The following is a 26,874-nucleotide window of genomic DNA, read 5'->3' as shown; positions in this document are numbered from 1 at the left end:
AATTCGTGGTTTACGCTTATAGTGAAGGCTTAGTGGTTCAACTTCTCCTCAAATCCAAGCCTAATTAAGGATTCTTTTTTAATATTTCAAATTAAAATTAATATTATTCACTTTGATACAAAAATATTATATCAATATAATATACTTTTTAAACAATAATTTATATAAATATTTCACTTTAAATTAATTTCAAACTACAATAAAGCAAATCTTAAAATATTTGATAAACAAATTTAAATAATAAAATTGTTGGAAGGTAAAGCCTAAAAGCTTAATTGGCAAGCTCCGTGTATGCACAAATTTGATAACCGGTATGCACAAATAGCAAGCACTCCCTCTGTTCCACTCATTGTTACTGTAAACAAGAAAATTTAAAAAAAAAATAAAAAATGTATTAATAAAATTAATTATAAACTATAAAATTAAAAATATAAAAATAAAACATACAATTATTTTTTTAAAAAGAAATAACATAAATACAGACAAAAGAAATAGTATAATAATAGATAATTAATCTCTTTTCTATTAATAAAATTTGAAGAACCTAGCTGGTTTTGTTGTAATTCTAATCTTAAATCACCACTGTTTACTTAGTCCATTTTTTAATAAAAATATAATATCAAAATACTATTTAAATCATTTTCAAACTAGTAGCTAACAAAAAATGAAAATTTTGGGTTCAAAAGATGCATTAAAAAATAATACTAGTAACAATAATAGTTATGCATTCAAAATTTGTAACTCTCCCGAAATTTAAACAGTTTCCCCGGGCTCAATCTAGAACAGAACTTTTGAAATGTCGCTACATCTACAAATATATAAATATATATACACATACAAGTGAAGGGTCAAGAATTTCTCCCAACCTCGGCAGTTCGTTGCCTAATCATTTCCGTTACGGCAACTCGGCGTCGCGTTTCGCATTGCTGCTGGAGCCTTTTCATGTGCAATTTCAAGTCCCTGTGCCACAAATAACGTTAAATTACACCCAAATGGAAAGACTTGTCTTTTTAAACGAATCGTGTGTGTGTGTGTGTGTGAGAGATGATTTATCATACTTGCAACGAGGTACGAGGCAGCGAGATTCCTTGCATGCTCGGGCATGGAGCTGAAGAAGGTACCACATTTTCTTGCACAAAGGACAACCTCCAGAAGCACGGGTTTGGCATCCCATACCATGCCGGAAAAGTGCCTTCACCTTGCGACAATTTGGGTAAGGGCAAAATGATGCCCTGCACTGAGAAGCATGTACCAAGAGATCCAGCATCTTCCGCAGCTGCAAGTTCAAACAGAGTAAGTCATTCCGCATGCCCGCGAGTAAATATCGTATAAATTACATTATTTTGCACTTTTAGAAAGAAGAAAATTATAGCATATAAGTAAGTAAAAGAGGTCTATCGTAAAATCTAACAGCACAACTCCTAAATAAATTATCTACTAAATTTTTAAGAATCTCAATGGCAAAAGGTGTTATAAAACTAAGAGTGTTTTCACCATACACGATTTTCCAAAAATATCACCCAAAACATAAAATATATATACATAACAACAAAAGTCAATAAAAACACATAAAACATCACTTCCTATAATACTTTCACATATCTCACAACCAAGGTTGTTACGGCTAGGATTTAGGCACGGTGCCGTCGGACTGCCATATCGCCTAGGCGACACGGCGCCCGAAATGGCGGTAATATGGCCATACGGCGACTTACCTATTATAAGTTTCTAATATTTAATTATACAATATAAAATTATAACATTAAATCATTATATTTCAAATAAAATATCAAAATACCAAAACTTCAAAGTATTAAACATAACTATCAAAATACTAAAGTACCAATAGTTCAAAATATTAATTTTTCAAAACACCAAAAAGAACCCTCCGTTTCTCAAATTTCACATCAATCTTCCCTCTTCATTGTTCATATCATCATCTTCATTCTCATCCACCAAACATCTGTTAGAAGAGCCACGGCGACGATCATACACGACGGGTGGACCTGAGGATTCACCAACACTTCTACTACGAAGGTTGGAATTATTGAAATTACTTGAAGCACCTACGGCTTCATCAACATGATGCCATTCAAGATCTCCGTCTTCATGAACCAAATCTTGAGAATCATCAACCCATTCATTGTCCCATTGAAATTCTTCAAGAACTAAGGGATTAAAATTGTTTCCTTCTTCCGTGCAATCTTCCGATTATATTGAACATACACCAAATCGTTTAGCCTTTTGTGCTCTAGTCTATTTCTTTTCTTAGTATGAATCTAAAAGAAAAACAAACAAATAAAAAAAAAAACTTTATATCAAAAACTGAAAATTATTACTAAAATATTAATATAAGTAAATTTCGAATGAATTTACTTACAAATTCAAATGTGCTCCAATTGCGTTCACAACTGGCAGAAAAGCATCATAAACTAGTAGTTCGTAAGGCAAATAATCGAAGCTCTTCGTTGTCACCACTATATGCATCCCACCAATCAACTAATATATATATAAAAAATATATTCAATATTTGAAATTAAGTTTCATAGAAAATAAAAAATATATACGTTAAAAAAAACTTATGAGGACTCTTGCATTTGGTGTTTGATTGTCAATTGACGGCCAAAGCTTCCTCGCATTTTATCGTAATCATCTGTTTGACCACTAATCTTATCCATCAATTCTTCATCCTTAACCATCTTTTCTAGAACATCGTTAAACAATTGACGTTGCTTACGGGCAAATACGGGATCACTTCTTTTCAATTCAAAATATTTTGAAGGATTTAAGAACAGTGCAACCCCATATAACTTCACCTCCATTTGATCGCTCTATCGATCCTCAATTATTTCCATCAACTTGGCCAACAATATTGTTTTGTTGTTGATAGTAAAAGATCAAGTTATTTTCTTCTTCGCATGATTCATAGCCGAGAAGAGCTCGGGCATGGCTGGCTTTTCATCACCATCAACTATCCTCAAAACAATCAAAAGAGGAAGTGTTGCCCGAAACAATCTTCTACGTGATCCCAAAATTTTGATGAAAGAATGGTTTCCATCACTTTTTTGCTTTTGACGTTTTCGAAAGCTTATTATCACTCCAATCATCACTCACTTGCCTCATTTCATTCCTGTGTTTGTTCAAACTCTGCAAAATGAGAAATGCAATAGCAAATCGAGTAGTCGCTGGCCTCACCAGATCTCTACCACCTGTCTTTTCCCTCATTGCACTTAGAAGTCTCCCATATCGATAAATGAACGTGGTGATATCTCTAGCCTTTTGAATGTAGAGTTTAAATTCATTAATTTTTCCAATATTTTCTAGCATAAGATCGATACAATGGGCCGCACAAAGTGTCCAAAAAAGACCAAGAATGACTGTTCTAGTAGTCTTCCCGTTGCTTTATAATTTGCTCCATTATCCATCACAATTTGCACAACATATTCCTTACCAATTTCTTCAACTTTTTTCTGTGACTCCATTGGTCAACCAACATTCTTGCATCATATGACTCCACTGATGCATCAATAGATTCCAAGAAAAAAGTTCCCTCTGGACTATTGACAAGAAAATTTATCAAATGTCGTCCTCTTTTGTCTGTCCACCCATCTGACATAAGGGAACACCTATACTGCTTCCATGTGCCTTTCTTTCAACTTATTTGTTACATCTATGGCATCCTCGAGATATGGTTCCCGCAACTCATGATAACTAGTAGGTTTTAAACCGGAACCATACTGTCCAACAGCCTCAATCATAATCTCGTAACTAATTGATTTGGAAGCATTGAATGGAATGCCATTTTCGTAGAAAAAGTCGGCAATACGCCTTTTCACTTCTCTCGTTTCCTCTTTTCCTTTTGTGGAAGCTTTGATGGTTTTCGGAACATAACCCCCCATATGTCTTTCTTCAACAATCTTTTCAAGAGTCTTTCGAATCATTGCAGAATTAACTTACTTTGTTTTCCAACTCTCGGAGGTTCAGAATTGAGCCAACTTTCTTTTGCTACTTGTTCCTGAACTCGGATGCAAAAAAGAGTGGGATGATGAATTTGTAACACCCAAAGATTGATCCTCCTCTAATTCTTCATTGGCTTCGTTATCCTCAAAACAATCAAACTCAGTAGTTCATGAAGTTTTGTTCATCACTTTTTTGCTCATAAATTGATGTATCACCTTGCGAATTTCTTCCATAGTGTTTGACAACATCACCATAGCTGCCACCTAGATGTTGTTTCAGTCTTTTAACTCCCGAATGCATTTGCCTATGGCAAAGAGTGCACTCAATTAAATCTTTATTAGTCAAATCCGGCCAAAATCTATACTTCCATCCCAGATCCGATGATTTAGCTTTTCTTGCCGGATCTTTTGACAAATCTTGAATACTTTTGTTTTCAGCCATAGAATTAAAACTAGTAAAAATAGAAAAAAATATATTAAAAAAATAAAAAAATACCATATTATCATGAAAAAATAAATACATATGATAAACAATATAAAAATCAAGAACGTAATATTTCAATAATAATCTCAATAAAATAAAATAGATTAAATAACTTAAGATATAAGATATAAATAATACAATACATAAAAAGAAAAAAAAAACAAAAGAAAAGAAAAGGTACTATCACAGATATATAAATATATTATTATTTAACAAGTCAGGCACTCTCATCCATTCAATTCAACTTTCTTCCACCAGAATTTCTTTCCACCACCTAACAGTACGAACAAAACAAAACAAAACGTAACTTAACTTACTTCGACGGCGAGGAAGGGAGACAAAACGACCGGCAGCGGCAGAGAAGGTAGAGGAGGGAACGCAGTGACACAGGTAGGGTAGGAAGAAAAATACCTAAACTAGGTTTAGATTCAATTCCGTATTAGGGCTGGGTCTTCTTGACCTACTGTTTGGGCCAACTCGAGTCGCCATTTGGCATCGCCTTGGCGACGACTGGATGCCGACCTCGCCAAACGGCAAGGCGATCTGTCCTGGTGGTACTGATGCACCGCCAGGATGCCTAGGCAATGCCGTAACAACCATGCTCACAACAAAATGCCTAAAACTATAAACACTAAACAAACACTTTAAGCATCTGATGAATTATGTTTTCAAAGTTATTTTAGCAGTATTCAGCAAGATTTCTCTCTAAAAGATCACATCCAAACCCTATTTTTCATTTAAAAAATATAACGTCAAAAACTTAGTTTCTGTTCAAAACATTGCACCTCATATCTTTTTATATATCAGACCAAAAAAAAAAATTTATTCAGCATTTTACTATTCACAAACCAACTCAAAATCCCAAAAACAGATTCAAAACATATATAAACACAAAAGATTAGTAATAATTATTATATTATTATAGCTAAACAAACTTTAGATTGTGGGTTTAAAATTAGAACATAGAAAGGAAGACTTTTTGATGAACTAAAAGCATAGGCCTTGCTTGACTCGGTTACATCCACCGAGATGTTCAAGCACTTGGAAACAACTTTTATCATTAATTCATAATAGTTTTGGGATAGACGAGCAACTTCTTTTATTCTAAGTTTATTTGCAGGTAATCTATCTGGTTTTAACTAGAATTAAAAAGAAGTTTTAGAAAGATAAAAACAAGAAAGCTGAACAAGAAAAGTAAAAGCATAAGTTGTCACCTGTATAACTCGCAATTGCCTTGCTTCTTGGTTCTGCGCGCTGTGATCGCTTGATTTTTTATTAGTTAATTTGTGAGGATGATCTTTTCCTCCGTTCTTCTGATAACAAGCATTGCAAACATCATAATCAGGACATGTCTCGCATCTCCATCCTTGCCCAGATTCTATATCCATACGGCATGTAGCACACTGTGTAATGAAAGCCGGAGCAGTAGGATTGTGAAGGTGATAAAGAATCATCATAGACGAATGCTTGGCCCTGCGAAGTGTATCGTACTGATAATGGTTTCCTTGACAAAGGCTCAGAAATGCCTGCCTCGTGTCGAAGAATTCACTCTCAAGGATTTCGTTTTCTTTCGTTTCATCAGGGACTCCAGTGATCTCCGCCTGCACACAAACTCATGAAGTTCTTCAGAATGTAACTAAAAAAATGCAAGAGCAAAAGCATATTACGAAAATCCATGTTAGACGAAATATTTTAATAATATGGTATATTTGATATTTAATGCATAATTCGATTATCTACACAACTCATATAATTCAAGATGTTACGAATGTATTTCATGATATCTATTAAATTATAAACGAACATTAAATGCGTGATATTATCAGTAGTACATTTTAATTAATCAGACTACATAATGTTGGTTCATGTTAAAATTTCCCTTATTTTTTATTATTCGATTTCTCCAATTTCCTTGTAAAATATCACATTCAACTTAATTGATTAATCATTAAACACAACCCTTGATACTATTATGAGATTCAATCATTTCAAGTAATTAATAATAAAAAAACAAGCCTTGATACTATTATGAGATTCAATAATTTCAAGTAATTAATAATAAAAAAACAAGCCTTAATACTATTATGAGATTCAATAATTTCAAGTAATTAATCATTAAAAACAAGCCTTGATACTATTATGTGAGCATTCATAGTAAGCATAGCCTCACAGGATAAAGTGGATGACTGTCTTTCTGATTGACAGGATGTTTCTCCCTGTTATCACGTAATTGCTCATCACCATAGCACCTGAAATTCGAAGAATAGATGCATTTAATCCGCTGCTATTTTGCATCAGAAAAAAAAAAAAAAAAAAAAAAAAAAAGAAAAGAGCTGGCGTATCAAGCTACTAGGATAAACATAGGCTGCAATCTTCTTACTTGTCGCAGAGTTGGAAATTTTTGCACTGCCTGCAAACCCAATGCTTTCCAGAGACCATTAGAATGCAGCAGTGTGAGCATGAATGTTGTAAGTGAACCATGATGAAATCCTCCCGCATTGGCGAGATCGTCTCCCCAAGCTTTAGAAACAGAAAATTAAGTACCACTTAAATAAAGTTGCAAACAAACTTGTAATAATTACTTGGGTAAACATAATAAATACAAGTTAAATAAAGCTATAACTACTAGCTACTTAAATATTACATAAGCATGATAAGTGTAGAAGTAAAAATTGTAAAGAAATTGGTAAGCGGTAAGAACATTACTTTATGCATTAGCATCAGGTCTTTCGATTTGTTGCAAGAAAGATCAGTTTGGCCTGATGCCTTTAATGCTCTTTTCGCAACACTCTTTTTTATACCTCCCTTCTTAGGTTGTTTTTTCCCATTGTCTTCTTGTTGTAGTTGAGAGATAATGTCCTCGGCAGCACCGGGCCAGTAATCTCCATCAAAATAAGGTAACCGAGCAGCAGTTACCTTCGCTTTACATTCAGCATTTGTGACAAAGAAATGTTCGTAGAGGTTAGTAAGATCAACTACAATATCTTCCTTTGTAGCTTTCCGAAGCATTGCCAAATACCTGAAAACAGAAGACATGATTCTTTTATCAACTTATGAATGAAAGAGGCATCAATTAGCACTTGTTGTCATTCACTCATGCATCAAACTTACCATTCCCGGAGTTTATCAGATTTTGGTGTCTTCTGAATTTCTGGATGGCAATATAAAATGTAGTCTTCACCCTTCAGAGGAGGGCAAGCCCATATATAACAGCTAGTGAAGCCACGCATCTTACAATGCTCCAAGTATCCAATCTGAAAGGAGAAAAAAAATATAAATCACATTACGAGAATTAGTAATGGCAACAAATAAAGTAATTATCATGAATAATCAGCTTGATAGTGGTCACTAGAGAACAATGAAGCCAGAAACTTGCCAAAATTTCATGGTAGACAAAAGTCCTGAGAGCCTCTCCTGTTACGGTTTTGATGTCTGGCCTGAAATACTTAACAGAGTCAAGATATGACAGGTAGACTCTGCGATGGTTAGGCTGCTGACATTCAGATCCATATTCTTGCACGTACATCCCAAATAAACACACTTCAACACCTTCAATTCTTTGGAACAATAATATCACCTGATAAATAGTAAACATGAATTAAAATTATTTTAACTACCGCACATGTAACTTCTTTTATGTTGAACTTATTAGACAAACTAAATTAAAGCATTAATCAGTAAACCCAATTTTGATAGCCTGCCAATCAATTATTATTTCACAATTCACCTTTGATTTATATGGAAACTCTGATGGATAACTTTGGTCTTGAAAGATTTCAAGGAAGCGCGGCTTAACATCCAACTTTTTCTCGACTGATGATACAACTCTCACAACAAGTGATTCTGCTCCTGGAACCTGGACATTTGAACTAATATTTACATAAACAATGATACAAAGAAGTCTTAACTAGAAAAGCACAAGTTGCATGCCATTTAGTAAATTTGGATACTTATAAAGATCACCTAGAGCAATAAAAAAGATAGAATGTGTCCTGTTATTCATGAACACTGATTGAGTGCTTGTTGTTTGAACTTTCAAAATCTAACCGAACACTATCATCATTGCAAAAATACCTATTTTTACTGAGTCCTCATATTCAATATATAACCTCAAAGAACTCTGCCATATTTGAGCAAGAGAGAGAAAGCAAATGAAAACATAGCAGGTGACAACCGACAGCCCAACTGGCTTCTTAGAGGAAGGTTAACAAATAAAGTTTGAAAATTACTGATTTGAGAAGTAATCCATATTAGCTAACTAAACAGGAGTAGCTGAGTCATTGAGTGTGGTTCTAGTGTCTACGCTTAGGCAAGTCCAATAACATCTATATATGCTCCCTGCATCTTCCCAGACACATAATAAACAATTCAAGTAGTAACAGCACACAAATCAAGTTAAATATGAAAATATATCTCATACTATCACCTCGTCATAGCTTTTTCCTTGAAGTCTTGCCCTGTCCTGCCTGTCTTGCTTCAGCTTCAAAAATAATCGCTGCTCCAAGTGATCACTCAAATTTGTTGTAGGTAAATCTTTCGCTCCCAGAACAGCATTCTGTGGCAATGGTAAGCGTTTTCCACTTTCAACTTCAGCTATATAACATTTTGGACAAGTGTACTGAGCTTGTCCACCTTCATTTCTTCTACCATTGAATAATGCGCATATTTGATGTTGCCAAGATTGACAATCATCACATTGAACCCACTGTAAAATATAAAACCTTACAGTCAAATAAACAAGATTAATCTGAATGCCATACGAATAAAATGATGTAGCAAAGGTATACCCATTCTTCAGTTTCCTCATCATTTTTCTTCTTATCCAACCTTGCCTTTGCAATTTTTTCTCCTTCTATCACAACCATATCGCCACGAGCCTCATTATAGCAAGGATTACACAAGCAGTGGCGAGTCTCACCAGATCCAAAGGTGTAATACATCGCATTCCTTTTAATCCGTGCACCACAAGGTGTACAATATATAGGGGGAGGTTCAAATGCGAGCCTCTCAACTCCACACAGCTGGCAAGAATTTTCACTGATTGAATGTCCCATAGCTTGATTTCTTTCAGCTTTTGCTTTGCTCTGTAAAACAGAACTTACACTTTAGTAGGGGTGGTGATGAACGACATATAAAGACACTTGTGTTATGGTATATCTTGCTTATTCAGAAGTATGTCTTAATTACACTGATGGAACAAATTAAAAAACAGAAAATGTCATTTACCAAACCAATCTTCACCAAATGAAAAGGCAAACACAAATACGAGTAAACCCGTGACTAGCAGTAAGAACAATAAATCAGAGACACGGATCAGCTATACCTCCAACCAGAAAGCAATTAGAGAAAACCCAAAGATATATTAACCAACTGCATTTCCTGGTTAAATGCATGTCAAATCCATGAATGAATTTCATGAAGACATTTTAAGATGATCAACATTGCATCTATTGAAATCCACACGTAATGCTGAGAAATATTCATAGGACTTATATCAAACAGAATTATATGGTCGGGAGACTGACCTGGCCTATCCACTGTCTAAGACTCATAATGTGCTCCTGGACTTGTTCGATTGTAAACAATTCTACCATTGAAACTGCCTGTATTTTTGTTTTCCCAGACTTGGAAGCATTCTCTGGAAGTTCAGAAATGCTTTCCAGCTTACACTGCTCCGTTTGTTTCTCAGTGTTAATGACCTTGGCAGCCGAAACTCCCTTCAGATTGTTCGGTGTAGCAGCATTAGTGTCAGGACTTTGAACACAGGGAGCATCCAAGGAATCCCTTTTGATTTCATTTCCACAGATATTGGAGTTTAATTGACCAGGACTTGCATCAACCTCCATTTTCACTTCAGACTCTTCCAATTCCATTGGAGTTTGATCACAGCGCTGTTCATTATGGCAATCTTTTCCACTAAAAGCCAAGACACCATGAGAATCATGCTCAGAAACAAGAGGCTGGGAGCTCTGTTCAATTTTCATGCGCTTAAGGGGTGGCTGCAGATCTTCATGAGTTTCAGCTATCACCGGAATTTTCATTGGCGTTGACCTTTCCCCAATGCCAGCAGTATTATCAGGAGCATTAGATGATATATTGGCTGATGCTGAACTACTTGATCCAGAATTTAAATGGGAACGTGCGAGTGCTTTTTCCTGTACAAGGGTTTTGACAGGAATGCAGACAACGCAATTTCCATCCTGGCATTTCAAGTGATGATTGATCAAAATCTTTGAAGGACGACACCGGGGGTATGTACACTGAGGCACACTGCACCGCTCCATATGTTTCCACAGCTTTTGGACTGTAGTGCAGTTGGGAGTATGACATTTCCCTTCTGGAACTGAACATTTCCGCCCATGTTTTAGATACAATAGCCATCTCTGATATCTGAGTACTATATCATTTGTCTTTGGGGGTGCCGACCTAGAGGAGTCACTTCGACCAATCACTGATTCTTCTGAGGGCATATTATTTAGTTGAGCCACATCATGACCAGATAATCGCTGATGAAATTCATCTTGCACATTATGCTCAAATGGTAATGATCCTGATCCATGAGACGCATCTTGAGACTTTGAATACGTCTGACTACGCAATGCTGCATCAGGTTGGAGGCCAGCAGTATGACTAGTAAAATTACTTTTAGCAGCAACAACATGCTGGGGATGCAAGGACTGCTGCACCTGATCTGAAGTTTGATATGGTGGCAAGTAAGCATTCTTTGGATCAGATGACTGCGACAAAAGATTAGTAGCTCTCGAATGCTCTTCCTTAGTGTTCTGCCAATTCAGGTTCTGCATATCAGAGTGGGGGACTCGAGAGTGGCCTTCATCATGATGGTGTTTTCCAAACCCAGACTTTGCCTCAGAAGTATCAGATGATTGCTGCGATGGACCAACAGTGTTACTCCTTATTGGAAGCTTGTTTGGCATTTGCTTGATTTGTCCAACCTGATGCTGAGCAAGTTGCCTGTTCTGGAGCTCATGCAATGGCTGCTGCTGTTGCTGGTGTTGTGGCAAATTGTTTGACGTCATGGAAGGGTTTCCTTTTGGTACGGATTCAGCTGATGGAGTCAACCTCTGGTTGTTCATAGTTAATCCTACAGAGGTGACAGGTACATACAAGTTTCTAGACCCTGATACATTAGCTGCAACACCACCACATCCATCACCTGTCAGAAAAAAATAAATAAAATCAGCAAAAATACAATTTTAAGCAGTCCATTAGAAGTCAAGATTTCACTTGTCTGTCATCGGCCATAACTGGTTCAGAATCTATCATCAAATTTCAAGTGACTCCACATTCCACAAGACCAAATTAACATGCAGATGCAGGGTAAGCAGTGCAGTGCTGAGTCACACAGGTCACATATGCATGCATATAGAGAAGAAAGAGGGGAGTGGGCCCAGTAGGAAAAAGCAAAAGTACCTCGCAGAGCAGATCGTGGATGTTGGTCAAACTGTTGGTGCAAGGGCTTGGAGATGCTCCCAGACACAGTACCTTCCAGATGCCTCTCCTTGGTTCCTTGTCCATTCGCCGCAGGTATACTTTTTCCCAACATCCCCAACTTTCCATTTGATGGTCCACTTGATAATCCAAGAGGCTTCTGCTGTAATGCAGGTCGGTTTCCATCATCCATATGCGTTCCAACAGTATGCGAACTATGACTACTTTGGCCCCTAATAAGCTGCTTCGTTGGGTGAGGTATCCTGGTGGATTCAGTAGCAGCACATGCACCAACACAATTTGGCGACTCCAAGTTCATGTGAGTGGCGTTTTTATTAATACTGCTTTTCTCACTGTTAGTAGGATTACTGATTCCAGGAGTAGGGATCATTTTGCCTGCCATTTTCTGTACACCTGCAGATGTGAGTGGATTATTTCCCCCATTGTTGCCTGAGAAAACATGCGATGATTGTTGATATCCACTAGCCATACCTCCTGCAAAGTTAATAACTTGTCAGGCAAGAGAAATATGCTAAGTCAACAAACCATCAAGCTACCATCAGATGAAGAGAAAGAATCACCATTCAAAATCCCTGAAGAACCATTTCGAGGGGGCAGAGAACTCCCACAATTGATAGTGGAAGATGCAACTGCACTGGATCCATTAGTAGCTACCAAAGAACCACCAGCAGATGAAGTCCCAACCGAGCTTGAAGTTTCTGCTTGCTGATATCCGGGTGTTGGAATCATTGTACCAATAGGAGAAGAATTAGCATGCGCAAACTGCTGGCCAGGATTATTTGTATGAGGGCGTTTAATCAACTGCTGCACACGACTTTCCAATGTTCCCAGGTTCATATACTCCTCCTGATAACAACAATGCAAGAGATTATAAACATTTAACGGGACCAAACTATTCTTCACAAACATAAACTGTTCCAAATCGACCCTTCATATTTTCATTCAAATGGGTTGGAAACTAGGTAGTAAAAGAATCATGTGTTCTGCATAGTATGTAATAAAAGTATAAAATAACCACCTTTGTCTTGGCAGTCCTGAACAAACCCGCTTCTAAGCGTTTTACTATATCAATCATTCTCCTTGCGGGGACCTCCTGTGATTGTCGCCACCGCTGCATAAGAAATTCCCAGCTGCAAAAGAGAAACTAGTGTATCTGAGAAGGATGCACTGCTAAGCATAAAACCAGTGAAGAAGTTAATCAAAAAAATTTTAGCAAAACATCAGGACTGGAATCTGCTATTATCCTTGGTCGCTTTAACGCAAAAATGGGATGAAATTTTTTCCAAAACCAACAAAAAAAATTAATGCTCCAATAACTAAGCTGCTAAAGTCCTTCAAATCTTAAAGATTGGATATCTGAACATCCAAAGGAAATTAAAAAAAAAAAAGGCAACGGATGCCCATCAAACATCCAGGCACTAGATGGGCATTCAGCAAATCCAATAAAAGTAAAATGCAACCTGCAAAGAAACCAAGTGTCTGCATATTGAATTATGTGCTGCTTTGCAATATTTCTTACTATTTGGAAACTGAAGTAATGTTATACAATCAATCATTAAACAAGAAATAATCTTACATCTGTTCCTGCATGAAACTGCGCATTTTAGCTATTTCAGGGTCCATACTCGAGATATTATGATGGACGTTATAACTCTGCATCAAGCTCGCAAAAGAAGTTCTGGTTTGCTGAGGAATACCGGACATCATAGACCCAGTCTGATTGGGTAACTGTCCAGGTATCATCTTACTTCAGATGGTATTATGCACTTCAAAACATGTAACTTGGTTTCCAACACACACGCGCACAGAGATTATCATTAATAATGCCACACGCATGAGGGCAATATACAAACTAGCAAATGCACCTGCAAATAAAAATATAATAACAATAATAAATTAAATTACACACAAGCAAAGACTATAAATGCGAGTTTAATTAATTAATCAATATATTGAAAAGTTCATTGTTGCGCAATTGAAAGAATAACACTCAAAAGGATAAGGTAAACATCCGAATGACAAATGTACACAGACAACTGTAATTAGCCTAAATTTTAACTTTGAGCCAGGTCAGAGTTTTCCATTTACTAACTTACCCTCCTACAAACAAATCAACACGGAAAAGTCTCAAAGCTCTTTCTCACTGTGTTAAACATTCTTCTCCATTAGACAGTACCAATAACATAAAAAGTGGCTCTATACATTAGTGTTGTAATGCTATTAAATAGTTATAATCAACATTGGCAATCCAATTTACATAAATGTGCCACCTGGTTAAGTGGGATTGGGAACTGCAATTAAGAATATAAATGAATATTATAGTTTGGCTATTAAGATTTGGGCTTTCAAGTTGCCAATGCATTCCGAAGAGAAGTGATCACATGCATAAACGCAACAATGATTTCAATTGCACACGCATACGTATCGAATAAGCCGAAATAAACTCCACGTGTCTCAAAAAGTCCAAGTCAGGATGAAACAAATAGAATATATGCTAGGGTTTAACAAAATTGGGGGAAATCAAATTAGGGCATCAATGTCGATCAATCCTGTATTGCACTCTCAATTGGGGCTACACTTTATTTCAAACAACCATCAAATCGGAGATACAACAATCAAAATCCAACAACTCGATAGAATAAAAAACCTCAAAAAACGCGGGCAACGTTGTGAGCGCAGGGAAAACAGTCCCAAGCAAACCGATACGAAATCAAGCGAGAAAACACAACACCAGCGACCGTGCTCGAGATTACCGGCGTTGCCTCAAAGATTACGGCGTGCTCGTGGCGAATCGAGACAAGGGAAGGTGCCGATTTCGAATTGTGAAGGTAGAATGCGCGGTATTTACCACGCTGAGGATTTCGTCTGCTAACAACATAGTACATACTATCCTTTCGAAATTTCCCTTTGGCCCATTGAAATATAACTAATTTTTATCTGACCCCGTTGAATTTATACTTATGTATAATGTGTGTTTACATAAATAATTTTAAACATGATTATAAAAAATATACAAAACTAAAATCTAAATAACAAATTAAAAATATTACATAAAAATATTATTTAAATTAAAATTTAAACACAAATTAATTAAATAGACTTTTGTCACGGACCTATTAACTATTTCAACACTTTTCGTGCTGCCTAGCAATTTCTCTGGAACTTAATTTTCAAGCAAATGATGTCTCACCATATGATCTACAAAAATTTGATAGAAGATTTAACAATTTTCAGAAAAAGATTGTTCTCTTCACATTAGTAGGGTGTGTTTGTTTGGGAGATTTGATTCATCTCATTTTTTTCAAAAATATCAAATTAAATATTTATTTTTTATTTTTATGTTATATTAAAAATTAATTTTACATTCAAAACATATCATACAATTATTTCAATTTAAATTTTTTATTATCTAAATCCAACCGATAAATGGAATAATAAAAATAAAAGAGAGTGGGGAAAACATATCACAAACTGTGTAGTTTTTTTGTGTGTTTTTTTTAGTTTGAAAAATTTTAGTTTGAATTTGGTATTAAAATAATATTTACCGAAATATGTTATCAAAGAAAAATATATTATTTTTTTTTTACAAAATACATAATTGAAATAATAAAATTTGAAAAATTTGGGAGATCTATAAACTTTTGTTGAGACAGTGGAAGAAAATTTGTCATTACAAATGAGGGCTCATTCGTGTCTATATATATCACTCCATTCCACATGGGACGGTGTAGATCAATTTGATCCGACTGCTAAAATGCAAATAATAAAATATAAATAGTGTGTTTATCCTACATAAAATTTATGCCACGCATTAAAATTATATTAAAATATAATATAAAAGAATAGAAATAGAGTGCAAACACGCTTATTACTTGAATGAATCGCGATTATCATGAATGTATTTATTTGTTTTATTATTATTTTCATGGATTATTTAAATTGTTTTTTTACTTTTCAAAAAAATAAATACAATATTTTATTGTAAAGTGCAAATATATTTTCTACTTTTTCTATTATAAATTTACTTGTCCGTAATAAAAGAATAAAGAAATATACGTTTTAGTAAAAAGTTATACGCCTCCATCCAAAAATATAGTCTTGTTGTATTGGGCACGAGATTTAAAAAATATTGATATTATATTGGTTGTTGGTAAAAAATAAAGATAAATAATTTTTTTATCTTTGTGAATATATTAGTGTAAAAAGTAATGACACTTGTGTAATAATAATGAAAAAATAGGGATGGTTTTACGGTGACATGATTATTTATAAAAATGAGACTATTGTTTTAGGACGGACAAAAATGGTAAACAAAATTATTGTATTGGAACGAAGAGAGTACTAATTTTTATTATTTTTAACTAACTTCTCTATTTTTTTTACTGTAAAAACAAAAAAAAAAAACTAAATATTAAAATTCATATTCAAACTAAATGGACGTATTTTTTTTACATAAAGGGAGGGAGAAGATTATTTTTATGTGATAAAAAAATCACATATATATATATAAAAGAATATATTAAGTTAGGTTCTTGTTCAAGAATATTATTTTTAGCGTGCGGGCAAAGAATTTGATTTTTATTAGAATTTTATTTTAAATAATATTTTCTTTCAATGTTCTATAACAATGGATACATTTGATATTTTTTTTATTTTGAATAAAATTTATTAAATAAAAATATATTTAGTAAATATAAATCAATTTAATTAAATACATAACATATAACATAATACATTATACAGGATTTACTCAAAATCTTATTTTACATCTTTTTAAAAAATAAATATTTTTATCTACATCAAAATTTCACTTATTTTATAAAATTAGTTTATGTTAATTATAAATAAATAAAAGTATTTTTGATATACTTGTATTATAAAAAATTTATTCTCTACAAATTGATATTCATATTGCAAATATTTTTATTGCGATATAATTTTTAAAATATTTAAATACATATTCTAATTTTTCGAGTCATATATATTAATTTTATTTTAAGACTATCAATAATTATTATTATATAAAAAATAATAAAATAATATCATAATTAATTATTATTAACTAATTAAATATTATTATCTTAAATATTGTGACCATAATGAAATGAATCAATTAACTTAAAACGAAGAGAGTATTTTGATATATTATTTTGTAAAAAATATATATATAATTTATTTTTAAAAAAAATTATGTAAATTAAATGGTATTAATTTTTTTAAAACACAAACCAAACACACCTATTATAATTCCATATAAAATATATTGGAGTAATTTTTTTTATAAAATATTGCATTCAATTATCATTTAAATCAAAATTTAAAATCATTATTAGGTTTGTATTTGAATTTCTAAATTTTTATTTAAATAATATTTTAAATTATAATTTGTACAATAAAATAATATATTTTAATTAAAAAGTAAATATATATATATATATATATATATCGAAATCACAAACCATCAGACTAACTCAAAATAGAAACAACCAACACACCATTATGATTTGTTTTATTTGAGTATTCTTATTTTTAATTTATATGAAATTTATATAATCTATTTTTTTTAAAAACAATATCTACATCCAGCATACATCATTTATTTTCGTTTTATTTTGAAGTGAGGTTTTTATTTTAATGTTGATTAAAATAAGATGTTAATGTGATACGCTCTGATCCGTCACATATGACTTTTTTTTATTTTTTGGTTTTATAAAAGATAGATATTTTTCTATTGTTAATATATTTATTCATTTTAAATATACTTAACAAATATAAATTAATTAAATTAAATTTATAACCTCCTATAAATAGGATCCACTCAAAAACTCGTATTGTGAATTTATTCCTAGAGATTGAGCGCATAGTGAAGAATAGGTTAACAATAGGGGTCATTCACCGAATTTAAGCCAATTTCAGAGTCCGGTGCTATTGGTAAAGAAGAAAGATGAAAGGAGATTTTGTATTGATTTTCATGAGTTGAACAAGGTGACCGTGTTAGATAAATATCCAATTCCGGTAATTCATGGATCTTTGGATTTATCGAACAAATTTTGTATTAAAAAATACGATAATAAATTAATAACGGAAGCAAAATTTGAATAAAACTAAAATTAAATTAATACCGAAAAGAAAAATTAAACGCATTAATCAAGATAATTCTGGAAATGAGAAGAAACACAACCTAACTTGGAATTCTAATTCACGACGCAGGACTGAAATTTAAAAAATTAGGAAAGAAGGCTTCCTGTTTCGGTTCTGAGATCCAAGCCGCGGTGATCGAGGACAGGTGATGAATTAATTCTGATATTTTCTGAATATTTTGAATATGGTCAAGGAGAATTTATTTGGTCATAAATGATGGGATTGATTGAGAAATAATTAGGAGTTTGAATGTGGACACGTTTTCACAATTTCATTTATGTCTAGCAGTTTTTATTTGATATATTTATTTTACATTTGTTTCTATTTATTGTATTTTTCATTCGTAAAAAAGGTGAATCTCAGAAAAACACAAAACATAGTGTTCATCTTGTCCTTCTTCCTAGAATTTGCCTCGATTTTTCTGGTGTGATTCTTAATTCCAATCTAGTAGATAACCAACAGGATGAAGGCGTCTCAGGTTATCTTTTCCGGCAGCAGTCCTTCCGGCAACCGGTAACGCACCTCCGGCAAACTCACGACAGACCCGCGGTTGGCCCCACAGGAACAACGGCGGCGCTGAGCAGGAGGTCCTTCTGACGACTCCCAATTCACACCGATCTTCATCGATCTATCTTTCTCGGCGAAAGGACGAGAGATTTCGGCTCAGTCTATGGTGCATAATGGCCCAAGTTAATCACGTCCTTAAGGTGGAGATCAGCTCGTCACTTCAATCCTCGACACCCACCGGAATCGGTCATCGGAAAGGTTCGACTTCATCGGAAAACCCCAAGACTCGCGGTTTCTCTCTTCTCCGTCAGTACAGTCTGTCCCTCTCCCTATATCTCTAATCTCGCCCTCACCTCTCTCTATAAGACCAACTCTCTCCCAAACCCACACTAATATAACTCTAATATATCTATCAAACTAACTTACTATAACAAAGTCACTCACGGTTATAACAAAACCATCAACCTAACAAATTGTGTTTAGGGTAATGTGGGTTTGGACAAACGGATTGGGTTAGGATTAAAGGATTGTGCCGATCCGGTGGGTCGGACTAAGGAGTGAGTCAGCTAATTATTTATTATCGATAAACTTGTCGAGTTAGGCCTCAAACGGCCAAAATTCTCAACAACTCGTTTATTTTTATGTCTCTCCTTAATAAATAAATATTTTTTTTCTATACTTAAAACTCTTCATTTTTTATAAATTTATTATTAAAAAATGAGATTAATATTGTATATATTTTATTGAGATATATAATGCTAGAAATATTTTGTCGCGCATGTCCGGATCATAGACTGACCCATAAGTCAACACGAGTCCTTTCAGCGCGCTTCTGTCATTACTCACGCGACACTAAGAGACTTCCGAAAAAAGAATGTACACATTATTAACATAAATAGTCTATTCAATTTATTTAATTATTCAATCTTAGATGAGCCGTCATCTGCACATTCATGGGAGCTGGTCTAGCTCTAGAGCAACTACTGGGTATTACATACTCCCTCCGTCCCAGAACTATAGTCTGGATTGTGTTTGGCACGAGATTTAAGGAATATTGATATTATATTGGTAATGAATAAAAGGTACGGGTAAAAGACTTTTTTGCCCTTATGAGTGTATTAGTGTAAAAAGTAATGTCAATTGTGTAATAATAATGAAAAAGCAAGGGTAGTTTTATAGTGATATGATTATTTATAGAAATGAGACTATTGTTTTGGGACGGACAAAAATAGTAAATAGGACTATTGTATTGGGACGGAGAGAGTATTTAAAAGGCAAAATAGTATAAAAATCCCAATGCTTTCTTGAATTTGTTGAAAACCCCATATGGTCTTAAAATTCTATAACTACTCGTGGTTTCTAAAATGTTGTAAAAATACCTTTTTTTGTTAATACTTAACAGAAAATGTTTAAAACGCGCTTTAACATGGGAGTGATATCACATAATTTAATTATTATAAATTTCATATATATTTTTAATTATTTATTGTATTTTTTTACTAATCAATTTTTATATTCTTATTGTATATATATTTTTTCCAAATTAACTTGGTTTTGAGAAAAATATTCTAATACAATATTTAATTTTATAAACTATGTTCAAATTTTGAATATTTTGATTTGAAAGAATATTTGAAAAATTCATATAGAAAATTATAATAAGTTTTAACATATAAAATTTGTAGATTTATTGTAATAGCTCATCCTGATTGTGTATTTATTTTTTCTTAATTATGTATTTTATTATTCTTATTTTCTATAAAAAATTTATTGTGTATATTATTTTCAAATTGATTTGAGTAATATTTTATACTTCATTCGTCCCACTTACCGTGTCTATATTTTCATTTTCATATAGCCTACTTATCGTGTCATTTTTCTTTTTTAAAGAATTATACATTTTGATCTCATTTTAAAAATTTTAATATTTAATTTTTTAAATTTAAATTAAATTAATTAGTTATCTTAATCTCAATTTAAAATTATTTTTACTAATTGTTGGGATATGAAGCCTGATTATATCCTAAAATCTAGGGATATGATTTGAATATTATATTTTAGATTTTAGAGATATGATTTGGATATTATTGTCAAAGGCTTAGGCTATAAATATTCATGTATTCTCAATTTAACATGAGCCTGCGTATTTTATAGTAAAATTCCTGGCGCCCCCAGACGTAGATCATCGTGATCGAACTGAGTTACCAAATTATTGTGTTATTTTATCTTTGTTATCTCATCTTGATTTCCTAGGAATTTCCGTAACAAGAGGTATCAGAGCTTTATAATTGTTGGGATATAAAGTCTGATTATATCCTAAAATCTAGGGATATGATTTGGATATTATAGTTTAGATTTTAGAGATATGATTTGGATATTATTGTCAAAGGCTTAGGCTATAAATATCCATGTATTCTCACTTTAACATGTGCCTACGTACTTTATAATAAAATTCCTGGCTTGGTAGCGCCCCCAGACATAAATCATCATGATCGAACTGGGCTACCAAATTCTTGTGTTCTTTTTTCTTTGTTATTTAATCTTGATTTCCTAGGAATTTCCGTAACAAGTGGTATCAGAGCCTAGTTCGTTGGTAGGGTGGATTGAGAGGAATCGGACATTGGGTCGTTGTGGGAATCCCTTATGACTTGCGGAGATGCCTTGTGTCGAAAGTCTCCTGACGGTGTTGAGTCGGTCTCGACTGATAGGTCAGGCAGCGAGTCCCTTTGTGATAGACGGTGCAAAGTTGGCAGGGAAGGATAAGGGTTTCGGCAAATGCAGCGGAGGAGATATCCGATGTGCTCTCATATCAAGTGAACCTTAGGTTTGTTTGTGGGAGTCAAGATGGATGAAGTCGAGTAAAAGAAGATCGACAGGAAGACGATGAGTGCGGTTCGACTAACCCTTTAGGAGAATGTCTCGCCTGAATTTAGATCGGAGCCAAAAGGAAATGGTGAAGATCAAGAATGGTCAAAGTTGAAGCCGAAGAACACGGACAAGGAAGATGCAAGTCAGGTGGCATATTGGAACTGCAATGGGCACTTGAAACGACAGTGCAGGGCGCCGGAGAAGGATCAGGGTTCAGCAAACGCAACGGATGAGATATCCGATGCGCTGATTCTGAGCGTCAGCAGTCCAATGGAGTCATGGATTTTGGTCTCAGGAGTGTTATTCCACTCATGCAGTGATTCGGGAATCATGAAATCCTATACTACATGTAATTTTGGTGTTGTCTATCTTACAGATGAGACACTGAAAATTGTAGGTAATGAATGATTCGAATCAGAACACCGAATGGTGGAGAGTGGAGATTGGATGAGGTATGTTGAAGTGGAAGATGAAATCAGTCTTCAAGTGGGAGATTGTTGGGATATGAAGCCTGATTGTATCCTAAAATCTAGGAATATGATTTGGATATTATATTTTAGATTTTAGAGATATGATTTGGATATTATTGTCAAAGGTTTAGGCTATAAATATCTATGTAATCTCACTTTAACATGTGCCTGCGTACTTTATAATAAAATTTATGGCTTGACAGCACCCCCAGACGTAGATCATCGTGATCGAACTGGGTTACCAAATTCTTGTATTCTTTTGTCTTTGTTATTTCATCTTGATTTCCTAGGAATTTCCGTAACACTAATACATTTTTAATTATTTACTAACTATACTCCTTCTAAATTTTCGTATCTACAGTAAAAAGAACACCTTAGCTGGGATGGAGGAAATAGTATATATATAATATAAATATTATTTATAAAAAATATTAAATCAATATATAAGTTAATATAAATATAACTCAGTGCAATAGTGTATATATATACATATTTGTTAGTTTGTTTAATTCGTGTGTTGTTTTTCTATAACTGATATTTTAATTGATATTTTTTAAGAAAATATGAAAAGTGAATAATAGAAAATTTTATTTAAAATAAAAATGAAACACACCATCCACAACTATAAAAATATTTTTAATCATAAAATATTATATTTAAATTATTACTCCGTAAAATAAAAAAAATACTTAATTAATATAAAGCTTTGTTTAAATGTAAAGATTTGAAAGTTTTATGGCTGTTCTTTTTGTAAAAATAAAATACATATTTTTTAAAAAATAATTATATCACATACATTAATTAATTTCATATTACCCATATAATCTTTTATATCTCACATAAAAAAAAATATTCTTTCAAATAATTTACAAAACAAACACACTCTGGTACTCCTTTCCACCATCTTTATGTCATGACTCATATATACCGTGGATACGATAATTTATCAAAAGTATATATTTAATAAAAATAATTACTATGTAATACAAATAATTATAAATTAATATTAAAATTATTAGTTAGTTTAACTAAAATTAAAATATTATAAATTAAATTTTTTTAAATATAATTAAAATATGTAATTTTTTCTTTTTTTTAAAAAAAATATAAAATGTGGAACATATACTATTTGTTAATAGTGTAACTTTTTTTTAAAAGATATATCTGATGACATACTTATTTCATCACAAAAAATACTACATTAAATACTAATTCTTACTATGTTACAAAATTTTATAAAATCCTAGAGAAGTGCTTCTTTGAGTGTATTTGTTTTTTGAAATTGCTGGAAAAAAAAATAAAAATTAATAATTAAATAAATATACCCTATGGGTGTTTGGTATCAAGAAATGAAGACCGAGAAAAAATACAACTTTGTTCTTTACTTATTTTTTTCCATACGTGTTTTTCAAAAAAAAATTAATACACTACGCGTATTCATTATTTTTATATTCTCTACATAATTTTATATATCTCATATAATTTTTTTTTTTCTTTCCAACAATCTCACAAATCAAACACGCTCTATACATTTATTTTTCTTGTTTGATTAAATTTGAGAACTGAGAAATAAAAAAAAAATAATTTTTTTATTTTCAATTAATTTATCTATAACAATTTTTATTATGCACTAAAAATAATTTTCAATCGTTTCAAATTCAATTATTTGTTTCTGTTTTTGTCAGTCATTTCACCATCGTGACATTTAGGAGTAGAAAAAACTGCTTAACTATCAAAATATGATTCATATCGTACTAAAAAATATAAAATAATATCAAATTTTGTTATACCGAATTGTGCTACAACATGATAAGTACAAAACTTTATTGTTACGGTAATGATATATGGTTTTATATTGTATACTGTTTTTTTGGTATTGGATATATCATTATATATCGATAATTCAATACTCCATTATATTGAAATTATTATTTTAAATTTTTTAAAAATTATAAAATTACTTTTACTATTGATATTTTGGTATGAAAAGATAGTACTAATATCGTAGGAGCGAGTGAGTATACCAAATTTTATGTATGATATTGAAAATTTTGCTACAATATGTATGATTCGATATTTTCGATATATCATACCAAATCATTCTTAATCATACCATCTCTCAGAGTCGAAGTGTATGTAAATTAATAGTAGAGCCTTGTTACATATTTCTTTTTATGAATTAATATATTTTAACAAATATTAATCTATGTAAAGTATATAGTCCTATATTGAATTATTATTATTAGGGTAAGTTATTTTTTTAGTCCCGTATCTGACCCATTTTATTATTTTAGAACTTTAAGTGGACTCTGTTTGAAAATAATTCCGCAAGTAAAAATTTTTCGCTAAAATGATCCTCCGGTGCTGGACTGGCCACACTGGCCAACCGTTACTGACGTGGCGCTGATGTGAGTGATATGTCATCGTCATATAAATGCCACGTCGGAGGATCATTTTAGCAAAAAAATTTTACTTACAGGACTATTTTCAAACAGAGTCCATTTAAATGTCCCGCCGCCAAGTCCTCACTGGTATAGAGCCACGGGAAGGTAAGTTGATTTTAGTTTAGGAGTTATTAATATGTGTTTTTTAATTATTTTGCTTGCATAAAAGTTGGTAAAACTTAAGTTAACCTATAAAACTGTTGGTAAGCCAAGCATAGGTGTTCCCTGTAAGGTTTAAAAGTTGTTCCCGTATATGTTAGCATATTTAATTAAAAAACTTATAAGATAAAATGGCTGCTAAATTAAAGAAACTATTTTCTAATTCCTCTAATACAAAAAATACTAGTGTTATTCAAAGTCATGAAATTCATGCTCCTATTAATTATTCAAATTGGACAATTCCTCATCAAAATATAGAAACAATATATTCAATAGGGTCATTCGATTTTAAAACAGCATTTTAAATAAAAACACATGAAGAAACTCAATCAATTCAAGAGGAATATCAAACAATTCCTTTATTATCCACAGCGTCTTTAGAAAAATATATAAGTAAAGGATATAGGTATATACATTTTGGATTAATTCAAGTGGCAGTAAAACCCTTAGTTCATCTAGGAGTAGATACTCCAATATATTTAGCTTTAAGAGATAAAAGATTAAAACGTTACAAAACTTCATTATTAGCTATGATTCAAACTAATATTTGTAATGGTCCAATATATTTTAATTGTTCACCAAACTTTTCAATAGACTTAACAGATCCATTAATATTAGATTCGTTAGTATTAGATATTCATTTAAAAGGAGACGAATTTGAGAAATTAAGTAAAAATTTTGCAATAATATATAGAATTTATTTCAGGTTAATGACTTCTCAATTAAATCCAAAATTTACCTTAAATCCAAAAAACAAATAATAAACGGTACTATTACAGATAGAAGCCGAACAATCCTCTGTTTTTATTCCTAAAAGATTAAAATGGAATGAAATAACAATACCAGACGAATTTCAAATTCCTGCCCCTCAAATACCTAGAAATTTAGAAAGAAAAGAGATTGATGAAATAATTGAACAACCTAATGGATCAATCCTTCTTAGATTTAATTCATTTAGAAAAATACCTTCAACAAGTTATTCATCTACTATATCTTCTTTAAAAGTAAATGAACCTCCTAGGTAATCATTTTCCGAAGGAACTAGATCAATTCATTTAAAAAATCCATTACGATTTAGTTATAGAACGCCTATTCCAGAACCTATAAATTCACCACCGTCATCACCAACCCCGTCCCAAATGAAAAGTGAAATAAATGTAATTATAAATCCTGATTTTCAAATTCAATTAGATGATTTAGAAGAAGAATTTAATAGTAAAGATAATGCAGAAAAAAGAAATTGGTTTTCAAAACTTGATTTTTTTTGCAAAGAAAAAATGAAAGATGAATGGATTCAAGAAATGCATAAAAAAAAAAATAAATATTGAATTTTTTATATAGTTTTCATATTGGATAAGTAAAATAGGAATTATAGATCCTTATATTACCCCTCAAATAAATGTACAAACAAATTTATACAAAAAATGGAATTTAACTAAAGGAACTACTATCATTAGTATATATCCACCCCGTCAATCAATTCAAATTGATACTCCGGAAGGTGAAATAAAAGCTTCCCCTTTTAAAAAAGGTAAAGAAAATGGCGAACCTATAGATATAGAAGATATTAGAAAAATATATCAACAAAATAATTATTCAAACCAAATCCTCCACACTATGGCTAATCATTTAGAAGTTATTACAAAAAAAATAGATTCAATTCCTAAACAAAATCCAAAACCTTTTAACGATGTATCAAACCCTCATTTTCAACCACGCAGTCTACCTAAAGACATTGAAGATTCAATAAAATTTTCATCCAATAATATGGTTTTGAATAAAATTACTCAAAGTCTTACTAAATTAGAAGCTAGTTTAGCTAGTTCGTCAAAAAATTCAATACATAAAATCGGTTGTCTAGATCAATGTAATCCTAACCAAGAAGAAACCGAGTCTGTGATATCCTCAGAAGAGTCTGAAATAGAATCAGTATTATCAGAGAATATTAATACTGTAGAAGACAACTTCCAAGATGATAATGAAATAAATAAAATATATAGGAATAGAAATAAATTCAAAAGAACCAAAAAATGGAAAAATGCAAAAACAAGAAATTACTATAATAGGCCTACACCGCCAGACATTCAATATGAAGAAATATCAAAGTTTAATGCTAGTAGGTATGATGGACAATCAGTCTACGAATGGAATATAGATGGTAAATCTGAATATGAAATACTAAATACTCTTCAGGAAATGGGCATGACTAGGTTAGTATATAAAATTCAAAACATAGAAGAAAAAAACGCTACATGTCTAATTATTCAAGGATTTACAGGACAACTAAAATATTGGTCGGATAATACAATTTCTCTTCAAAATAAAATTACAATTTTAGAACATACAATAGAAACTGAAGATGAATCAGGACG

General features: G+C 32.3%; 1 protein-coding gene across 2 annotated transcripts; it reads right to left on the bottom strand.

The window, feature by feature from the left end:
- Window positions 1-203: 203 nt before the first annotated feature.
- LOC127265847 (histone acetyltransferase HAC1-like) lies at window positions 204-14,809 on the bottom strand. Of its 2 annotated transcripts, XM_051295864.1 has the most exons (18): window positions 14,561-14,809; window positions 13,490-13,778; window positions 12,932-13,043; window positions 12,474-12,759; window positions 11,875-12,387; window positions 9,969-11,617; window positions 9,231-9,527; window positions 8,870-9,148; window positions 8,171-8,299; window positions 7,820-8,020; window positions 7,555-7,697; window positions 7,150-7,462; window positions 6,824-6,963; window positions 6,614-6,692; window positions 5,658-6,044; window positions 1,059-1,276; window positions 867-960; window positions 204-355 (listed from the first exon to the last, which is right to left on the bottom strand). In XM_051295864.1, the coding sequence occupies exons 2-18, from the start codon at window positions 13,654-13,656 to the stop codon at window positions 353-355; spliced, it is 5,010 nt and encodes a 1,669-aa protein (XP_051151821.1). In that variant the 5' UTR covers window positions 13,657-13,778; window positions 14,561-14,809; the 3' UTR covers window positions 204-352. The 2 variants fall into 2 exon arrangements, with proteins under 2 accessions (XP_051151821.1, XP_051151820.1); XM_051295863.1 differs by lacking the exon at window positions 204-355 and having other exon boundaries at window positions 705-960.
- Between the last annotated feature and the right edge of the window lie 12,065 nt (window positions 14,810-26,874).

This window comes from Andrographis paniculata, unplaced genomic scaffold (assembly GCF_009805555.1).
Source record: "Andrographis paniculata isolate CXL003 unplaced genomic scaffold, ASM980555v1 Contig74END, whole genome shotgun sequence".
In the NCBI taxonomy this organism is placed as follows: Eukaryota; Viridiplantae; Streptophyta; class Magnoliopsida; order Lamiales; family Acanthaceae; genus Andrographis; species Andrographis paniculata.
The sequence above is the reverse complement of the archived record's forward strand: the minus strand, read 5'-3'. Positions and strand labels throughout refer to the sequence as shown.

Coding starts and splice junctions, on each gene's coding strand:
- LOC127265847 (XM_051295863.1), bottom strand. CDS start 13,656: ATGATACCTGGACAGTTACCCAATCAGACTGGGTCTATGATGTCCGGT. Junction 7,698..7,819: donor TTGTCTACCATGAAATTTTG/GCAAGTTTCTGG, acceptor TTCTCCTTTCAG/ATTGGATACTTGGAGCATTG. Junction 6,045..6,613: donor ACAGTCATCCACTTTATCCT/GTGAGGCTATGC, acceptor GTTTGTGTGCAG/GCGGAGATCACTGGAGTCCC.